This window comes from Phoenix dactylifera, chromosome 8, assembly GCF_051530095.1.
Source record: "Phoenix dactylifera cultivar Ajwa chromosome 8, Ajwa_hap1_PhDact_Kaust_v1.1, whole genome shotgun sequence".
In the NCBI taxonomy this organism is placed as follows: domain Eukaryota; kingdom Viridiplantae; phylum Streptophyta; class Magnoliopsida; order Arecales; family Arecaceae; genus Phoenix; species Phoenix dactylifera.
Window position 1 is genome coordinate 25,125,863 of NC_143197.1, and position 19,893 is coordinate 25,145,755.

Consider the following 19,893-nt stretch of genomic DNA (forward strand, 5'->3'; position numbering starts at 1 on the left):
TAATGGACAATCCTGCTTTAGATACTTAAGATAGCACATAATAGTTTGGACATATATCCAAGATGAATAGTGGCACCCATCTTACTAGTTAAGAGGAACCACTTATAAATATCAAATTATAATTTGAACAAAAGAACTTTTTGACAATCCAGCTTATCAATGCATCTTATTTTATTTTTACCTTACCTTATTAATAACCTTTTTACTCTAGAAGTAATGTCAACTTAGACTTCTACTACAGTAGCCCAGGCTACATCCATATTCGTACTGAAATCTATCTTTCTCAAATAGTGTTGTGACGATAGCGAAAATTCTTGAACATTAAGACATTTGAACTCATGCTACTGCTGTATCCTCCCTTCAATCACCATATTTTTTATTGGTCTAATGTCGGCGGTACACTCACACACTTATCTACAAATTGCTATTTGACTTGTCACCATTTCCGTTAGTCAACGAGTTTCTTAGCATATACAATATGGTACAAGGGCCCAAACAAATTCTATGCCATGCCGAAATGGGACAGAACAAGGGCAAGCAAGTTCTTTAGCATACCTGGTGGGACAGTTGTATATCTACCATTATGCTGCTGCATCTAGAGATTGATGAAGCGATTAAGAGTAAAATGGCCACCGTACAAAGGTCATTTATAGAGCGCTACATGGTATCATTGGTTTCGGTACTATAATGGGTCGAAAGATATGTTTCTGCTATCAAGAGCCGATGTTATAAGCTGCATCACTTTCCAACATCCATTGTGCTGGAATTAGCCGATCCTATCTTCATGAAAATGAATCAGCCCATCAATCTTCACATAAAAATGTTGGGGTCTTCAAGGAACTCGACTTTGGAATTTCAACCTATCACGAGGAAGAAGCCGAATCTTATCTTGTGGAGCTCTCAAAATGTGTAGACTTAGACAATAAGGAAGAGATCTTACATGCAATTGCAGGAGCATATCAGACTGACCAAGCAATCAACAATGCTTCGGTCAGTGAAATCACACCAATACATGGCTTGTCATTAGAGCCGACCATCCTTTCAAAGAGACAAGTAGGGAACAGTAGTTCAAACTGCTGACTGTGCAGCATATCCCTATCCCAAGGGTTGGAGGGTAACCACCTCAATGGATACCACATCTCCTTGCCATCACCAGAAATACAAGCCAAATCTATATGTAGGGAGCAACGTGTTCTACTGTATCCAACATACCCATGGGTTGGAAACCAAGTACAGCAATAGGTCTTATCTCTATCAAATTCTTCATGGTTTCTACTTGCTACTTAAGCTTAAGTCCAGCCTCTTCTAGATCCTCTATGGCTTTTAAATCGGTCAAGTTGAATGATATCCAAGTGCAAAATAAGGCCTGGCAAATACATCCCATCCTCCTAATCGTCAAATGATGGGATGTGGGGGGCATTGTTTACACCACATTCATACTAGCTATGATCAAAAGGGAGATACACCAAGGGAGGTTCAGGCCAAACCACCAAAGATGCAGGCCAAGTGAATATGGTGTACATCCAAGAGAGCAAGAGTGCTCGGCTTAGGACAAAGCATTAGTGGACTAGAGTCCAATAATAGTGGTTGGCCAGCAGTTACAACTAACCATGCATGAGAAGTGTGGTCAAACATACCATGCATGGAAATAGTGGCTCATATCGCACATAGCAACAAAGGCGAATGTCCATATTAAGTAATAGTACCCAACTTCCCACAGTCCATGACGTGAGAAGTAGGATAGCGAGAGTTAGCAGCATAGACAAGGATGGATTTGTGAATGAGAAATAAAAGTTGCCTATCTTCATAAGACTACCTATCATATAGAGTTGATCATGGGCTAAGCCTTGGGCCTAAACTACATTCATTTGTAGTTGAGCTTCTGGTTAGGCCTACTTAAATTTGATATTTTTTATGCTCTAGTCGGGCCAATAATCAACTCTATTATCATATATGGTAACAGTAGGCCATGTCGCATAAAATAGTGAGAAACATGCCTAAGATGAGTAGTAGCACCTATCTTACTAGTTAAGAGGAGCCAATGATAAATATCAAACTATAATTTGAACAAAGGAACCCTTCGACAATCTAACTTACCAATGATTTTTTTTTTTTTTTAGCTTACCTTACCAGTAGTCTTTTTAGTCTAAGAGTAGTGGTAACTTAGACTTCTACTATCATAGAGTGAGCTTCTTCCTCGAACAGTAGTGTGATAATGGCGAAAATCTTTAAAAATTAAAGCACCTAGATTCATGCTACTCTTGCATCGTCCCTTCGGTCACTATCTTTCTAATTGCTCTAATGTCAGTGGTACACTTGCACACCTATCTACTCGTTGTTATTTGACTTATCTCCTTTTCCATCAGCCAACGATTTCTTTGGCATGTCTTGATGGGACACAAGGGCCAAAACAAATTCCATGGCAGGTCTGAAAAGGATGGGAAAAGGCAAACACTTCCTTTCACAACTCCTACATTTTAGCTAGTGTCACCACTCCTACATTTTAGATAGTGGTAACTACTGGTCAGTCATCCCTGTTGGGTTCTACTTTACTAAAAGCTTTATCCTAGGCTAATAGCTTTCACTCCTCTTGGTCTGCACCTTAGGTACTAGGGTTGCACCTTGATGCTTCAGTCTTGCCCTTGGTGTTTCAGCTTGCATATTTGGAATTTCAGCGTACACCTTTGGTGTTTTGACTTGTTACGTTGTCTAAGGTTGGCATCCTTCTAATAGAAGCTAGCCTACTGACTGGGTACTTCAGCCTACATATCGAGTACATTTTTGACATATTGCAATGCAATTTGATCTGCTAGAACTTTAACCTATCAGTTGAGTACTTCGACCTACTAATCGAGTTCTCAATTTGCACCTTGATACTCGATCAAAGGTTGACATCCTTCCAGAACCTCTTATTCTGCCCGCAAAATATGTTCCTCATATAGATCTACTATTACTCAGTTTATACTGGATGACTTTCTGAGGTTTATTGTTCATAGATCTATGGATTGCAGTCATTGGTCTGGATATGTTGTAAATATAGGTATAGCTTAGGCTTTGGTTGGACATTTGGATGATTAGGTTGCAATTTAAACTGCAAGCTTGAACCAGAACTATACTGTAGAGATGAACTTCAATGTTAAGTCAAACGAAGGATTTGGGCCTTGGTTAGTTGATTCCATCTCAGCCGTGTACATTGCATATCCCAAGATTAAAATCCCAGTGTGACTATACATTCATAGACTGGTCTAACAGATGATCTTTGTAGGACTACTAAAGAACAATTTACATAGGATATGATGGCTATGGATATATATTGTATATGTTTCTTTGTATTTGAATACAGTAGTGTATATTGCTTTCAATATGGGTAAAGTGGTGTATGCTGTTTTAGATATAGATTGTCACACCCCCGACCTAAGATTACGAGCCAAGGGTTGTGGCAATCGCCGTATGCTCATAGAAAACTCTCTATACAAGCATGCAAGGCATTTCATCATGATATAGAGGAATAGAGAATTAATTGGTCATAGGGTTGCTCAATATACACTATCTATAAATAAATGAACTGCATGCAAGTTCATTTAATTATACCATATAAAAGAACAATGATAATGGTCACCTTTTACAATATCACCGAAATCAATGATCTTTTATGGTGATCGACAATTTGGTAGAGCAATAGTCATGGCCTTGCTAGTAGCTAAATACCATCTATTACTGGTGTGGTGCACCAATTTTTGAATAGCATGCCGAGCAAGTAATCTAGTTGGTGATACTGTAGAATACCCTTCATAACCAAAAATTTATTCTATATGTACTTAAGTATATGTTATATTGATCAGCATATGTATTTGATTTTCAAGAGCCGATTCTAATTTAGTATGGAATCCAATACTTTGATTCTTATATCTTTCATATTTTTAGAAATTTTGTCATTATTATTATTAAATATATCTATAGATTAAATCATTAGTTAGTAGCTTTGATGCACAATGAAAATTGAGTTTTTGAAATAATTGTAGCTGCTTGAGATGTGGACCATCCGACCCACTCCTAATCCAACATCCATTTTGAACCTAGATTTGAAATGTACTCCAATTGGATGGATCCGCACCAGTACTTTGGCCACATCCAGATTTCAGTACGGATCCCATCCAATTCTTGGATGAGTTTGGGCCCCTTTGGGTTCTATAAATAAAGATCTAGATTCAAATTATCAAACCCCTTAGCAAACCTGGCTTTTGGATCTGAAAGTATCTGGATCTGACCCGATCCGTGTCAAAGTCGGAATCACCGGAAAATCCGCACCGCCTCCAAAAACCTAATAGGGTTCGAGAGAGGGACAGGAAGCAGGTCCGACGAGGAGGAAAGTCCTCGGAGGTAGGGCTGTTAATGAGCCGAGCTGCTCGGGCTCGGCTCGGTAAAAGCACGGCTCGGGCTCGGCTCGTTAGTCAAACGAGCTCGAGCCCGAGCCTAATATGAGGCTCGTTTACATCCGAGCTCGAGCTCAAGCAGCTCACGAGCCCAAACGAGCTTGGGCCTTTGGCTATTTGCTGAATACTGGTTGACTCCCAGTCTTCCATGGCCATGGGCCCACCCGGCCAGACCGGGTGGTTCTATATACACCCCCCCTATTGCTCAGGACACCCCCAAAAATTAAAAAAAAATTAAATACTCTCTACACCCCCCCATTTGCTAAGGACACCCCTAAAAAATTAAAAATTCCTAAATTACCCCCCACCCTTCCCACCCCCTCACCTAAATTGCTCTCTACACCCCCCAAACCCCCCCCCCACCCCGCTCTTCCCCTCCAAAACACCCGCCGGCGGAGGAGGAGGGGGGAGGCGGAGGAGGAGGACGGGGAGGCGGGGGGAGGCGGAGGGGGAGGTGGGGGATGGGGAGGAGGAGGAAGGAGGACGGGGAGGCGGGGGGAGGCGGAGGGGGAGGTGGGGGATGGGGAGGAGGAGGAAGAAGGAGGACGGGGAGGTGGGGGAAGAGGAGTGAGAGGAGGTGGCGGAGGAGGAGGGGGGAGGCGGAGGAGGAGGACGGGGAGGTGGAGGGGGAGGTGGAGGGGGAGGACGGGGAGGTGGAGGGGAGGAGGGGGGGGAGGTGGGGGATGGGGAGGAGGAGGAAGGAGGACGGGGAGGTGGGGGATGGGGAGGAGGAGGAAGCGGGCGCAGAGGGGAGGGGGGGAGGAAGACGAGGCGGAGGGGTGATGGGGGAGGCGGAGGAGGAGGAGGAGGAGGCGGAGGAGGAGGACGGGGAGGTGGGGGATGGGGAGGAGGAGGAGGAGGGGGAGGGGTGATGGGGGAGGCGGGGAATCAGGAGGGGTAGGAGGGGGGAGGCGGAGGAGGAGGACAGGGAGGTGGGGGATGGGGAGGAGGAGGAAGCGGGCGCAGGGGGGAGGGGGGAGGAAGAGGAGGAGGAGGGGTGATGGGGGAGGCGGAGGAGGAGGAGGAGGAGGCGGCAGTGAGGAGGAGGGGGAGGGGAGGAGGCGGCAGTGAGGCGGAGGAGGAGGAGGAGGAGGCGGCAGTGAGGAGGAAGGGGGTGTACTGAGAAAATTTCAATGGCAATATGGTAATTACACTAAAGGTTAGTTTGGGTATTTTTTTTTTTGGTTTTTGGGGGTGTCCTTAGCAATAGGGGGGGGTGTATATAGAACCACCCGGCCAGACCCCTCCCGAGTCCAGACTCCCGAGTCCCGACTCCCAAATCCCAAATTCCAGCCAATGTCATCGACTAATTAGGATTTCTCCAGCCCCCACCGACCCAGATGCTCATGCCCTAGTCTCCCTCTCGGCCTCTCCCACTCCCAGCCCTCCCCCGATTTCGGAATCCGGATCCGGCGTCCGACGATCCCCTTCCGGCCTTCCCCGACTTGCTACGGCACAGCTCTGCCCTAGTTCCCTCTCCAGCTCTGCCGGTCTGCCCGACTGCCCCCATTGCCTTCGAACTTCGAAGGCTTGAAGGCTGAAGCCCCAGCCCCGCCGCGCTCCGCCTCCCTTCGCCCGCACGCCGCGCCGCCGGCCGTGAAGCCCGACTCCACAGACAGCACCACCGAAACCCCCCCTCCAAACCCTTCAAGGCTTCAGATAGCCACAGATTTCGTGATGATGATAGCCTTCGCAGAGCGGGATCGCAGGAAGCAGCACTCGGATGATGATAGAAGCCCTCGAAGGCGAGAGAAGACCGCAGATAATGACCGCGGAGCACGACATAGAAGACATAGAGATAGAGATATCGAAGAAGGCCATCCAAGAGAGGAAGAAACCAAGAAAGTTGAAAACGAGCTGCCACCGCCACCACCGATGCCTGATTCCAATGCGGGAAGGACTGGTGGTGTATACATCCCTCCGTTCAGGATGGCACAGATGATGCGGGAGGTACAGGACAAGAGCAGCGAGGCCTACCAGAGACTCAGCTGGGATGCTCTTCGGAAGAGCATTAATGGACTCGTGAACAAAGTCAATGCCATCAACATCAAGAATATAATCCCCGAGCTTTTCTCAGAAAACTTAATCCGCGGGCGGGGCCTGTTCTGCCGGTCATGTATGAAATCACAGATGGCGTCACCTGGATTTACAGATGTATTTGCTGCGTTAGTTGCTGTTGTGAATACCAAGTTCCCAGAAGTGGGTTTACTTCTATTAAAAAGAATCGTGTTACAACTCAAAAGGGCATATAAACGGAATGACAAGGTTTGCATTTGTGTTCCTCGCCTTTCAGTTGCCGTTGTCTTTTGATTAGGAAAGGATGATGTACTAATATATTTGGTGAATATTTTTGATGTCAGCCTCAATTACTCGCTGCAACAAAATTTATAGCTCATCTTGTGAATCAACAAGTAGCCCATGAGATTATTGCATTAGAGCTTCTAACGGTGTTGTTGGAAAACCCCACTGATGATAGTGTAGAGGTAAAGTTTTCTTTTATAAGTGTTTTCATCATGCTAAGTTTAGTCGAACCATCCTTATGTGTACATCTTCTATTCTTGTGCAGGTGGCTGTAGGTTTTGTTAAAGAATGTGGAGCATTGCTTCAAGATTTCTCCCCTCAAGGTCTCCATGGTGAGTTGGATTTAGTTTTTAGTGCAAATTGTAATTTTATTTAGCTGATGTATGCTTGGGGCATTTTAGCTTGATAATTTGATTATGCTCTATGGTTTGTTTCATTTGTGGAAGTTGATTATTTAGCTGTTGTTGACCACCTACAAAGATGTGCTTATACGTACATGCGTTCACAGACACATATACATATATTTTTATGTTAAGGGAGGATGTAGATAGGTATCATCTAAATAGCGATCCGAGTTTAAAATATATGCGACGAACATCTACTTTTACAAATAAAAAAAACTGGTCTTATATGTTGTTCTTATTTATGTTCTAGCTTCCTAAAGCTTGATTTAAAAAGAGCTTTTCTATAGCTGCAAACTGCAAATTCTGGTTTGTTAAAGAGCTACCGAGGAAGTGAAATTTCAAGCCAGTTGAATAATCCTTATTATACTGTACTGGGAGCTTTGGATTGCTAAATTGTCAAGCATTGCTGTAGAAAGTTTCCAAATATTGCAGTTTGATACAAAACTCTCTTTGAGGGCAACAAGATTCGTGGAATTGTTAAAATTTTATTAGGAGTGAAATTTGTTAAAAAGATGCAAAAAGGCTTGTAAATAAAGCTAACTATGTGGTGTACGATAATCTATATCATAGTTTAGGTTCAAGATAAGGTGAGTATGAAATTTATAAAATATCTAAAGTTAGAGAAAGGAAATCTAAAGATACTGATTGAAGTAGATGGATTATGAGTGAGGATAGTGAAAAGTGAGAAACGTAAAAAAAAATTGGAGTCATTATTTCTAAAAGATTTTAAATGGGATTCTACTACAGAAATTTTTTTCGAAGAAGTGCAGTTAGGGAGGAGGCGACATTCTATATGTATAATCCATAAGATAGTAGTGGAGATAGCTGAAAAGAATGCCAAATGCTAAGACAATAAGACCTAGATGAAATACCTATAGAGATTGGGAAAATCAAAGGAAATATTGGGTTAACTTGGTTTATTAACTTCTTTAACAAGTTTCTGAAAAACAAGAAGACTGCAAATGATTGGAGGAGAAGTCTGTCATAAGAGTAAAGGTGATGTACAAAATTGTTCTAATAATTGAGGAATTATGCTTAGGAGTACCATAATCATAACCTTAACAACTTGTCCTTTTTTAGCTATTTGGAATCAGTTTTATGGATCCTCATTTATCGAGAATTCCAATATAGGACCACCTCCGACATTATGAGTCACTCTATAAAATTGTGGAGAAGGGTAATTGAACAAGGATTAAGAAAGAAAACAACAATTTCAGACAATCAATTTGGGTTTATGCTTGAAAAATCAACAGCGGAGTAGCTTTTTACTTAGGCAGTTGATGGAAAAAATATTGAGAAAAGGAAGAACTTTATATGTGGTGCCTATTAACTCAAAGAAAGCTTATAATAGAGTACCAAGAAAAGTAATTTGGTGGGGTTTAAGAAGCAGTATTGTACATAAATGGTGTATTGAAATAATTGAGAATATATATGCTGTAGCATGGAAAAGTGTTAGGAATTGTTGTGGTACAAGTGTGTTTCCAATCACAATAGGCTTATACCAAGGATCAATACTAAGCTTATACTTTTTTTGCACTAATTATGGTTGAACCTACTACTAATTATGATGTTGAGAATACAATGTTGATTAATGAAAAAAGAACTAGGTTGAATACTAAATTGGGCTTATGGAATGGAGCTTTAGAGGATAGAGTATTACAAATCAATAGAACAAGGACAATGTATATGGATTGTAAATTTGGTGTGAATGGAAATGAAGGTGAGATTACAATCGAGATTGATGGATTAAGAGATATCACCAAGTAATTGGTTCCATGATTAACATCTATTATACAAATTAATGGGGAGATACGAATAGATATAGGTAATAGAATTAGAGCTAGTTGGATGAAGAGGTGTATATGGAGTATTATGTGATCGACACATGCCTTGGAAATTTAAGGGAAAAGTCCATGGAACAACGACAAGGCCTGTAATGCTGTATAACTTGCAATGTTGGGTAATAATGATAGTTCATAAGTAGTGCGATAGAGATGAGAATGCTAAGTTAGATCTTTGGTAAAACTAAAAAGGATAGATTAAGAAATTAATATATAAAAGGGTTGGAGAAGTTGCTGTGTATTAAGGATAAAGTGATGGAAAATCATTTGAGATGGCTTGGACGTGCATAATGAAGATCTAAGGAGGCTCCAATAAGAAGAGGTATTTTAATTTTTGTGTGGAAGGTTGTAAGAAAAAGAGGGAAAGATCTGAGGTAACCTAGATGGAGGTTATGAAGAAGGATATGGAGTAGCTAAGAATAACATCATAGGTAGTCCTAAATAGCAATACTTAGTGAAGGTCCGTAAAGCTGATCCCAAATAGTTGGAAAGAAGGTTGGATGGTCATGATTGTGGTATTTAATCTTCAATTCAGATCCATAAAGTAGTCATACTTTGATATATATATTTGGGATAAAGTTTTAAGTTAGGATATTGATCTCTATTGTCAAACCATTGCCTAAATAAGTTTTTGTTGACATTCAATACCACTAGAATATGTATTGGTGGTTATTTTCTCTTATCTATTCATTGCTTTACTCTCCTTGCCATCCTTGCATCACGTAGCATAATAGCTTTCACCATTGCAATCCAAAAGAGTTGATGTTGCATGTTCATATAAAAAGGGCGGACCGATGCATGAGGTTCTCGCCACTGTGGGGTTTGTGGAGGGTTAGATGTATACAGTCTTATCTCCACATGCAGAACACTATTTCCATGTTTTGAACCTATGACACCCAGGTCACAAGGGAACGACTGTATTGTTGCACCAAAGCTCACCCTCATGTTGCATGCTAGATCAAGCTGCAAAAACATTGCATTGTTTGTGGAAATGCTCAGTTATGTGGAAGGGAGTTCTTTTGGCAATGAGATCACCATAATTCGGTTTTCTTATAAATGTATTCTGCTGGATAGGTATAGTCTAAATCATGTAGTGTGCTTAACCCTTCATTCTTACTATAGATGCTGTAATTGTACATATGGAGTCCACATTCATTTTCTTATCTTATCTAGGTCTTCTGTTTTTGTAATCAACCTGTAATATTTTCTTCTATTCCAGTCATGTTTGCAATGACAAATAAGCCAATATGTTCTCTATGTTTGTTCCCACTTATTTCCTTGTTAGGTCTCTGCAAGATGATAAATGGGTTTCCTTCTGCTATATTTGTGGATTATTATGCTTATGTTACCCAGTTTTTTCCCCTCACTTTCAATCCAAATAAGCATTTGTCATTTCCATTTTTTCTGTACGATGTATTCCTAAACCATTCATGTCACGACAAAGGCCCTAGCTAGGGTATGCTATAGTTAACTACAATGCATACCCAACTAGGCTTTCCAAATCCTCCATATGGTGGTTGATCTTATAGTTAAATAATGTTTCTATGTATATTGGGTAGGACTTCCTTATTTATATTTTATTCAAGGTTGGACTATCATACATGTTTGCCATGTAGCAGACCACCCATTTTGTTCTTGGTTTTGTGGGATCTAGTCCAACACTTAGCATTAGCACAAATGGATAACAGCTTGATCACGCTACCGGCACTTTGGTAGGAACTTGGAATTTCTACATTCAAGTATTCAGCATGAACCATTTGTACAATTATTATTGCTCTGCCATGAGCGTGACCAAATCTTGACCAGAAAACAGCAGACAACAAGATTTGACCTTGGGGGATTTAATTTGATCAACTTTGTTCTCAATATAGTTACAATTTTTTTCTTAGTTTGATCCCAACCCTTTTTCTACTACACTAAATGACACCTCACTAACCATTAATGCAATATGTTAAGTAATGTCATGTCTCGAAGTTCTTATCTGAAGATTTAGAGTATTATCCTATTTGCTAGATACTTGAGCTCCACATACTGAGGTTTAGATACAAGCATTTACTTTTCAGGTGCTAGAGACTTGATTCAAGTATAAAATCAGCTGTTAGCTCCATTGTTTGGTTTTACTGATATAAGTGGCTTACTGGATCTAGTTTTTGCTAGTGCAGCCTAACCCATGTTAACCTATGTGTTAAGCTATGTGAACCACTTCTTAAGGGGAGGAAGTCTTGTGTGACACTGGAAAAAAATTGCTGGCATGTCATATACTTGTCTGATATTTATAACAAGACATCCAGGTATAACTAATGGTTGTCTCTATTAGTTGCTGAAATTTGTCTTCAGTATATATATGGAGCTTAGTTAAACCTTTTACAGGTAGTTGATTGATTTTGCACGACTAGACAACTTATAATTGGTGTTTTTGCTCTTCCATCCGATATTTTTAACTCGTTATAGGTGATTTTCCTTTTCCATTCAGTATTTTATATAAGAATGGTGCAAATAAGTGAATGTCTTGTTGTGGAAGTAATCATTGTGGCATCCTTACAAATATGAATTGTTTGATCCAACATTCTATAGTTCGGCAACCATTTTTTGCCTCATATTCTGCTGACATATGTAAATGCATAGTTTTTTGGGCATATCTAAGTTGATATGTATAATTTTGTCAAGGGTTCACTTTGCCGTAAAGAATAATCTATGTTGTGTTTAGGAGGATATAAATAGCAGTTCAGATTTTAGAGCAGCACCTTTGAGTCCTCAGACTACACAATGCTACCTATGTTTAGTTTTGTAATTATCTGTATCTGAGGTATGCATCCCCTATTCGTTAGCATCTGCAACACCCAATTGCACTTATCTGTACTGTTCAAAAGTTTCATAGCCCATACTGTTGCCATTTGATGAGCATTCTTTGTTGCTGTATTGGATACCAAAGGTATTGCAAGCAATACATCTACATTCTCATGGTTAACTTTTATATTTCTCAATCTTTGCAGGTATTTTTGAACGTTTTAGGGGAATACTTCATGAAGGAGAGATAGATAAACGAGTTCAATTCTTGATTGAAGGCCTTTTTGCAATAAGGAAAGCCAAATTTCAGGTATGGTTGAACTTTCTGTAGGTATTGTCTTGAATTATGCTTGTCTCTATATTGTTTCAGTCAAAGTGTATGATTCACTCAATCATTTTAAAAGGTTTCACATCGATATTCAGGGATTTCCAGCTATCCGCCCAGAATTGGATCTTGTGGAGCAAGAAGATCAATTTACCCATGAAATATCCCTGGAAGATGAAATAGATCCAGAGACAAATCTTGGTATTCTATTAATTATAAATTTTCTTTTATTTGTGGTGATTTGCCACATAGGCTAATATATTGCAAGTTTGTTACTCTTTTGTTTAATTGGCAGATGTTTTTAAGCCAAATCCAAAATTTCTGGATGATGAGAAGGCTTATGAAAATATTAAGGAGAGTGTCCTTGGGATGGAGTCTTCTGAAGATGAAGAAGGGTCTGATGTAGCCTCAGATGATGAAGACGAAGAAGAATCTGAAGAGGAGGAAGCAGAGGAAATGGAAATAAAAGATGAGACGGAGACAAATCTTGTTAATTTACGGAGAACTATTTATCTCACAATCATGTCAAGTGTTGATTTTGAGGAGGCTGGTCATAAGCTGTTAAAAATCAAACTTGAGCCTGGTCAAGAGGTAAGTAATAAAATCCTTACTCTTCACTTGCACTAGTTTATATTGACTGCTAGTAGATTAGTTATTTTTGTAACTTCTAAAGCTTGTCAAAGGTGATCATGTTTTTATTGGCTGCATTATATGACTTCATTATATGATTTCTGAGAAAAGAATGACTAATTTAATTGCTGTAGGCTTAATATAGATGGATATTTTGAATTTTATACTGTCCTGTCAGTGGCTTCATATCATGTTTCTCATCTTCTATTAAAACGATGGCTGCTTCGACGTTTTGTCATATTGTCTATTAATATCTATTGTAAAATAGCTGAATGTTTCCAATGCCGTCTGATTTCCGGTACATTTTATCTTGTATCTTGTACACATATGTTGGAATTTGGATTGCCAATAAACCGTGCATCCCAATTTTGAAGAATGTGCTTGCTTGCTTGTTTCAGTGTTGATAATGAAGTTTGAAACTGTTGACTTGTAATTGTTAAAAATAGTTGGAACATGATAAGATATAATCATTTATGAGGGGATATATGGGACAATTTTAATGATTTTAATAGCTGATGAAGGGAAAAAACATGAATTCTGCAAAAAATAGAACACTTGTTGAAGGGAAGGAATTATTTATGTGATAATGCCATTTAAAGCAAAATTGACTATGTTAAACTTACTTTAAAGTAGCATGCTGTGTTGTTAGCTAATCCTTTTATTATGCCAATTTGCCAAGCCAACTGTTTCTATAAAGATATGGTCAGGATGCCTTTCTGCTGCATTTTTGATCATATTGGATACATGTATGAAAATTAATAGGCAAACTCGATACTTGCAAACCATTGTTTGATTCAGAAAATGCATCATAAATTATAGATTCTCTTTGAAATGAATTATAGTATTTGAATTTTTCGCAGATTAATTAAATTAAAACTCATAGGTGCCTTTTCTCCGAAAATACCCCTATCAAATATTTTACTCTCAAAAAAAATCTGTGCATAGTATTAATTGATTTTCGTAAGAAAAATTCAATGCAACACCATAGTAATAATAATAATAGTCGTAATAAGAATAAAATAAAAATTAATAATAAAATTAATTGATAAACCAAGAGAAAGATCTGTGATAATGTTATTTATGACAAATATATTCTTCTATGAAGTCAGGAGCCAAAGATGGCAACCCATCTCTACATGTGTCAAAGGCATTTTATTAAAATTTAGAAAGGATAAAAAAGAAAGCTTACTTTAGTTACACCTTAAAAAAGGGAAGAACAAACATTCTTTTTTTTTTTGAGGCCTATGAAGATTATGTTTTAGTTAATAGCTACAATAAAGAATTGAAACCTTCCCTCATCACTTAGTTGTTTCCTGTTCATAACATTTGATATTTTCAATTTCATCTACTTAGAATAATATTAAAGATATAAATTCTCATGCCAATTTATCTCCTTATTCTGTGAATAATGACATAATTAAAAAACCATATTATTTTATCATCATTGTATGTTATTTCTTGATATAACAGCTAACAGCAGCTGATTTAAGAGCAAATTTTTTATTCCCAAAAATCTAATTTAAATGAGCAAATAACAACTGTTATTTCTATTATAAGGAGAAAAAACTATTGGAATGGGGACTGTTATTGGATCATATCAGTATTTGTTAGAACCTCACTTAAGGTGTTGTGTTAAGCATTATGGAACATTCCTTGTAATACTCAAGTGTGCATAATCAAAAATTTTAATTTGACCCGACAAATCCATCAAATTTAGAACATCTGTATTCTTAAAAGGAAAAAAGGTATGAAAATATCCATATAATACAGTTTGCAAAAGTTATGAGTACATGGAATGGTTTTGGGGTGGTGTTGTTAGAACATGTCAGCATTGTAGAAACCTTGGTTTTTGATGCTGTATGAAATTTTATCTAATGGCTCTTGCAATACCTGTGTTTATAATCATAAATAGCAATTCACACTCATTAAACTCATGGAGCCCAAAGAATCTGCAGCTTCTTAAAACCATACAACCTCCTCTCCAAGTGCCCCCAACCGAAGTAGGAAAGAAACAAAAAATTCTTTCTAGCTTATGTAAGAGATAAAGAGCATCAAATTATCCATCCTTGCTATTCATAACTAAATAGAGTTCAAAATATTAACACTGGTCAACAATCAAGTTAGCAGGATCAACATATAAGTGGGTTGCTATTATTTATTCCCCTGTAAAATACGATTGAGCATATATACGCTTATTGCAAGATCCATGTTTAATTCGTGAATTAGATGTACTATTTAATTCTAGATTGATTTTTTTGAATAAATTGATAGAGATGGATTTAGTTCATTACTGGATTTAGGCATACTTAACCTATTGCACCCACACTTGTCGGGTTAAAAGTTGCAGGTGAAAATGTAGAATTAAAAGGACGAAAATTTAGCAGTTTTAAATCATTTGATTATTATGCAAACATTTTTAAGCTGTAACCCAATGGATATTCCTCTCTTATATTGGGAAGTGGTTCCATATTCAAACGTCAGATGTATCCCCAGGTCTTTTAGAAGAAAAAAGAGACTATTAGATTGAAATTCCTTTAACCACATTATTTGAATTTCACTGTTAAATTTAATATTCATTCAATAAACATGCATAAGAATGTGTGCTACAACATGTTATGATTAAGGATAACAAATCTTAATGAAAATATTTTCTCAGATAGTTTGCCTCTAGAACCTGTCAATTTTTTGTTTTATATGAGAAAGCTGTACTGCATAATGTAGCGCGTGAAATTGTGGATAGATATGCTTCATAATGAGCTATACTCATTAATGCTAAGTTGATAAATGTCAGAACATAATCCTTAGACGTGTCTGAATTTTGCCAAAAAAATAATTTAGGACTACTTCATATGGGCCACATGGCACTACATGAACTCTTGCGTTAATCCTATTATTGCAAAAACAGAGGAAAGAATAATGAGGGCTTTATCCAATGAATAAATTACTCTAGCCTTGGAATAACTATTCAGCGTTCCTGTTTTCTAGAAGTGCTTGGCCAGCAGAAGGCTTGCAACACTTATCTCTCTATTGATTCCAACCTAAGATAGAAGTAGATCAAGGTTAGTTTGAGTTAATGCTTAATCCAAATTTTGATTCAGCTGAAATTGTGCCAAAATTTTCGTCTAACCAAACCACTTTGTAGCCCTAACTCTAGATGGTTGAGATCTTACAAAGTGTTATTTTTGGTAGAATAAAGATAGTTCTGTTCGAAGTTAGAAAGCACTAAGGGTTTTATTTTTTCCTTTTTGTCATAACTGAAACTAACGCACTTGTTTGGATGATCTCATATAATATAGAAATTGGACCGTTAGCTAAAATCATGACATAAAACATTTATTTAAGATGAAGAAGAAAAGTTTGATAATGCTTCTTGTTTACAAGCCAGATGAAGAAGCTAGGCTAAGGACATGCGATAGTAAACATTAACCCCATCCTAATGTTATATAGAAATTGAGTAGCGCTAAGTTTTCTTTAATATACTAGAGTACCTCTAAGATAACCTACTTCCGTTGACCCAACCAAACAACTAGGAGATATGATTTTGCGTAATGAAATGTAACACCATAATCTTAGTTGGATTAAAACAGAGACAAGAATTTTCACTGTGAAAACTTATTAATCTGGACTATCAGCATCAGCACCTGTAAGCAGAAACTAATAGCAAGGTTTTAAATAATGTGTTATCCCGTATATAACGGACCACCACCGAAACTGTTATTGACCGTTATAATAGTTATTACGGTCATTATTTGTCTCAAAAAGCAACTTTCAAATTTTAATATTAAAATAATCACTGAAATAATGGCTTATATAATGGTATCATAATGGAAGATAACAGGAAAAATAGTGGTGTTATCCTTCCCTTCAATTTTCATCAGGTAGAATGGTATTATTTTTTTTGGGGACTGTACAACCTTTTTTTTTTGGGAGGGTGGGGTCAGCAATTTTTAGGCAAAAGATTTAAGTGTTGTATATATATATATATATATATATATATATATATATATATATATATATATATATATATATATATATATATATATATATAAAAGAAGGTACTGGTGAAAATAACAGTCGTTATTTGTATTAGAACAAGAAATAATAGAAAATAACAGAAACTAATGGAAATTATATTTTTCTATGATATTTACCTCAGTAACATAGTAGAGGGTTGGCCGAAACAGTTATCAGTTAGAACATCGTTATTGTAAACCATGTTAGTAGTTAATGCTTTATGTGAAATTAAAATATAATTATGGGATGTGAAAACAATCCATAACTGTAAATTTTGTTTAGTACACTATTTTTTATGCTGTAATAATTATCATAGTATGTTGCTGTGAATCCTTGTGACATAGGTAGATCTGAACCAATACGTGTTTCTATGCACCTTGTACGGAGCATGCACCCACTCAAATGTGTTAGTAACCTTCTAACGTACTACATATTCTATGGCACAGTATAATGTAGATTGACAAGTAAATATTTGAGCATGTAAGCAAGCCGCAAGTGCCATTTTATATATTTTGGGAGGGTTATACACATGCACGAACAGCGTATGGATAAATGGGTTAACATATGGAAGGCTTATATGCTAACTACGCATATACATCTTTTCAACATATGTAGCAACATTAACAGATTTCTTGGGCTAGTGGCTTGCATACATGCATTTTGATGCGCAATTAGTCACGACTGAATCTAAAGCAAGCAACAACACCTTATGCTTTAAAGTTGCGATGAATTATTATGGCGTTTGTTGTTCTCTAGGGGGAATTCCTCTGGTGAAAAATTGTGCTTAACTTTCTGTTGGTCAAGACAAAGTTTCATTCTTATTTCCAAGATGTGTTTAGCTAATTTATCTTGATTTTTCCACATCCTATAATCTCCTTCGTTTTAGTTTATTTTTATACCATCGGGCTCATTGCCTGCATTATGTTTGCATTAGATGAGAATCCTTAGGTTGGCATGGCAGTGCTAGGGTGGATAAATTAAGAAGGCTGTGCTTTGAGTTAGTTACTACCATAGTAACTAGATGGAGCATCAACAAGTATGGGTTTGGACTTGTCGAAGGGTCAGAAAGGATGAGGAGCCTAGGTGATCTGACGAGGATAGTGAAAAGGATATTAAAAATGCCAGCATTAATGGAGTTATTGTCAATAGGAATTTGGACAAATGCTCTAAAAGGCTTCTAATTTTTTATTGATTTGGGCACATGGGATCCTATGGATGAAGATGTGGTCTCTATGGACCGCATAGAATTTCATTCAGAGGAGGAACCATGTAGGGATCCTGTTCAAACAAGCATCGGTCAATTAAATCAGGGTTATAGATTTTCAGTCCATGAGACACAATATGGGATCTGTAGTAGGCAAAATGATCACCCATTTTTAATTCATAGAAACCTATAAAAACATGATTTATGTTAAATGATTATTATTATGAGTCTGATCTGGCTTGTTTCTATATTTTTCACTGTTTTTTGAGAGAAATACTTTTTGCCTTGTTATTTACATGCCTTGTTTTAATTGTTTCTTCTATATTTCCATCAAATATTTTGTTTGTTTTTTATATTAATGAAATGAATTATCAAACTTGCACCCCCTATTTACTCATCCACTATTCTTTTGTTTGCACTACAGATGGAATTATGCATAATGCTGCTCGAGTGCTGCAGCCAAGAGAGAACATATCTTCGTTATTATGGGCTTCTAGGACAGCGGTTTTGCATGATCAATAAAGTCCACCAGGAAAACTTTGAGAAATGCTTTGTGCAACAGTATTCCATGATACATCGACTTGAAACTAATAAACTACGTAATGTGGCTAAGTTCTTCGCTCACTTACTTGGAACCGATGCACTCCCTTGGCATGTTCTAGCTTATATACGCTTGACGGAGGAGGACACGACTTCATCTTCTCGAATTTTTATAAAAATTCTCTTCCAGGTATATATCCAGTGTTATGGAATTCTATTTCTTCATTATCTTATTGACGCTTCTAAATTTAAAATAACATATAATTTTAATGCAGGAATTGTCAGAACATCTCGGCATACGTTTGCTTAATGAACGTCTAAATGATCCGACCATGCAAGATTCATTTGAGTCTATTTTCCCCAAGGATAACCCAAAAAACACAAGATTTGCCATCAATTTTTTCACATCAATTGGACTAGGTGGCATTACGGAGAACTTGAGAGAATATTTGAAAAATATGCCTCGCCTCATAATGCAGCAGCAGAAAACTGTGTCAGATTCAGATGAATCTGAAAGTTCTGAAGAGTTGAGTTCAAGTAGCTCTGGCTCTGAATCAGGTTCTGAGTCGGAGTCGGAACCAAGTTTTGAAAGTAACGGAAGGCACAGTAAGAGAAGGAAGAGGAAATGATTAAACATTCTGAAGCCTTGAGTCCCTTATGTTGTCCTCGAGTATATTTTTGACTTTAGAGGTATTCAATGATCTTGTAAAAAGTAAATGTTATTATTTTGTTAATTTTTTTGAGGATTGTGTGTCAAATGGTGTTAGTTATGCATCATGAATTTGGTCTGTGTATTTTGTTCATTCAAATTATTTCTCTTTCAGCAAGTATTAGGAATCAAAGTTGATTACCGGTAATTGGAGGAAAGCTAATATCCCATTTGAATGGTTTGGAGTATTTCTCTGTGCATGAGCTGGGGAGCAGTTAGCAGATTTGACTATTTGAATTAATAGCTGCATTATGCTTTTGCTTTTGCCGTACTGGCTTGCAGTTGGCCACTGGCAGTAAAGATATTGGATTTATCTTTGGCTAGTATAAAAGCTAGATCTTTCTTTTTGGTTGCAGACTTGTGCAATTATATCGATCATCACTTGGAGGGTCTGTTTAAGTAATAGAATATGAATATTGATTGTTATTGTTTCGATGCTCCATGGTCTTGGAATGTTCAATAGCCTTGGACTACGTTTGATTTGGATCCATGAAAATGGAAATAATAAGAGTCAAGTATGTGAGAATAGTTATTCTATAGTTATGCCAATCTTCTTTTGTTCCACTTTTAAATAGCAAAAGGTTTTTTTTTTGGAATAACTTTTGAGTGATATTTTTTTTCATAAAAAATAAAAGTAGATATAAAATATGTTTTTATGATACCTCACCGCTGAGAGATGAGCCGGAAGCAAGCAAGCTTTATTTT

General features: G+C 37.6%; 1 protein-coding gene across 1 annotated transcript; it reads left to right on the top strand.

The window, feature by feature from the left end:
• Window positions 1–5,682: 5,682 nt before the first annotated feature.
• On the top strand, window positions 5,683–19,346 carry LOC103706269 (uncharacterized). Its single transcript, XM_089925012.1, has 8 exons — window positions 5,683–6,698; window positions 6,794–6,916; window positions 7,000–7,066; window positions 11,973–12,076; window positions 12,190–12,292; window positions 12,387–12,682; window positions 18,364–18,669; window positions 18,755–19,346. Exons 1-8 carry the CDS (start codon window positions 6,111–6,113, stop codon window positions 19,106–19,108), a joined length of 1,941 nt encoding a protein of 646 aa, XP_089781138.1. The 5' UTR covers window positions 5,683–6,110; the 3' UTR covers window positions 19,109–19,346.
• The last annotated feature ends 547 nt before the right edge of the window (window positions 19,347–19,893 follow it).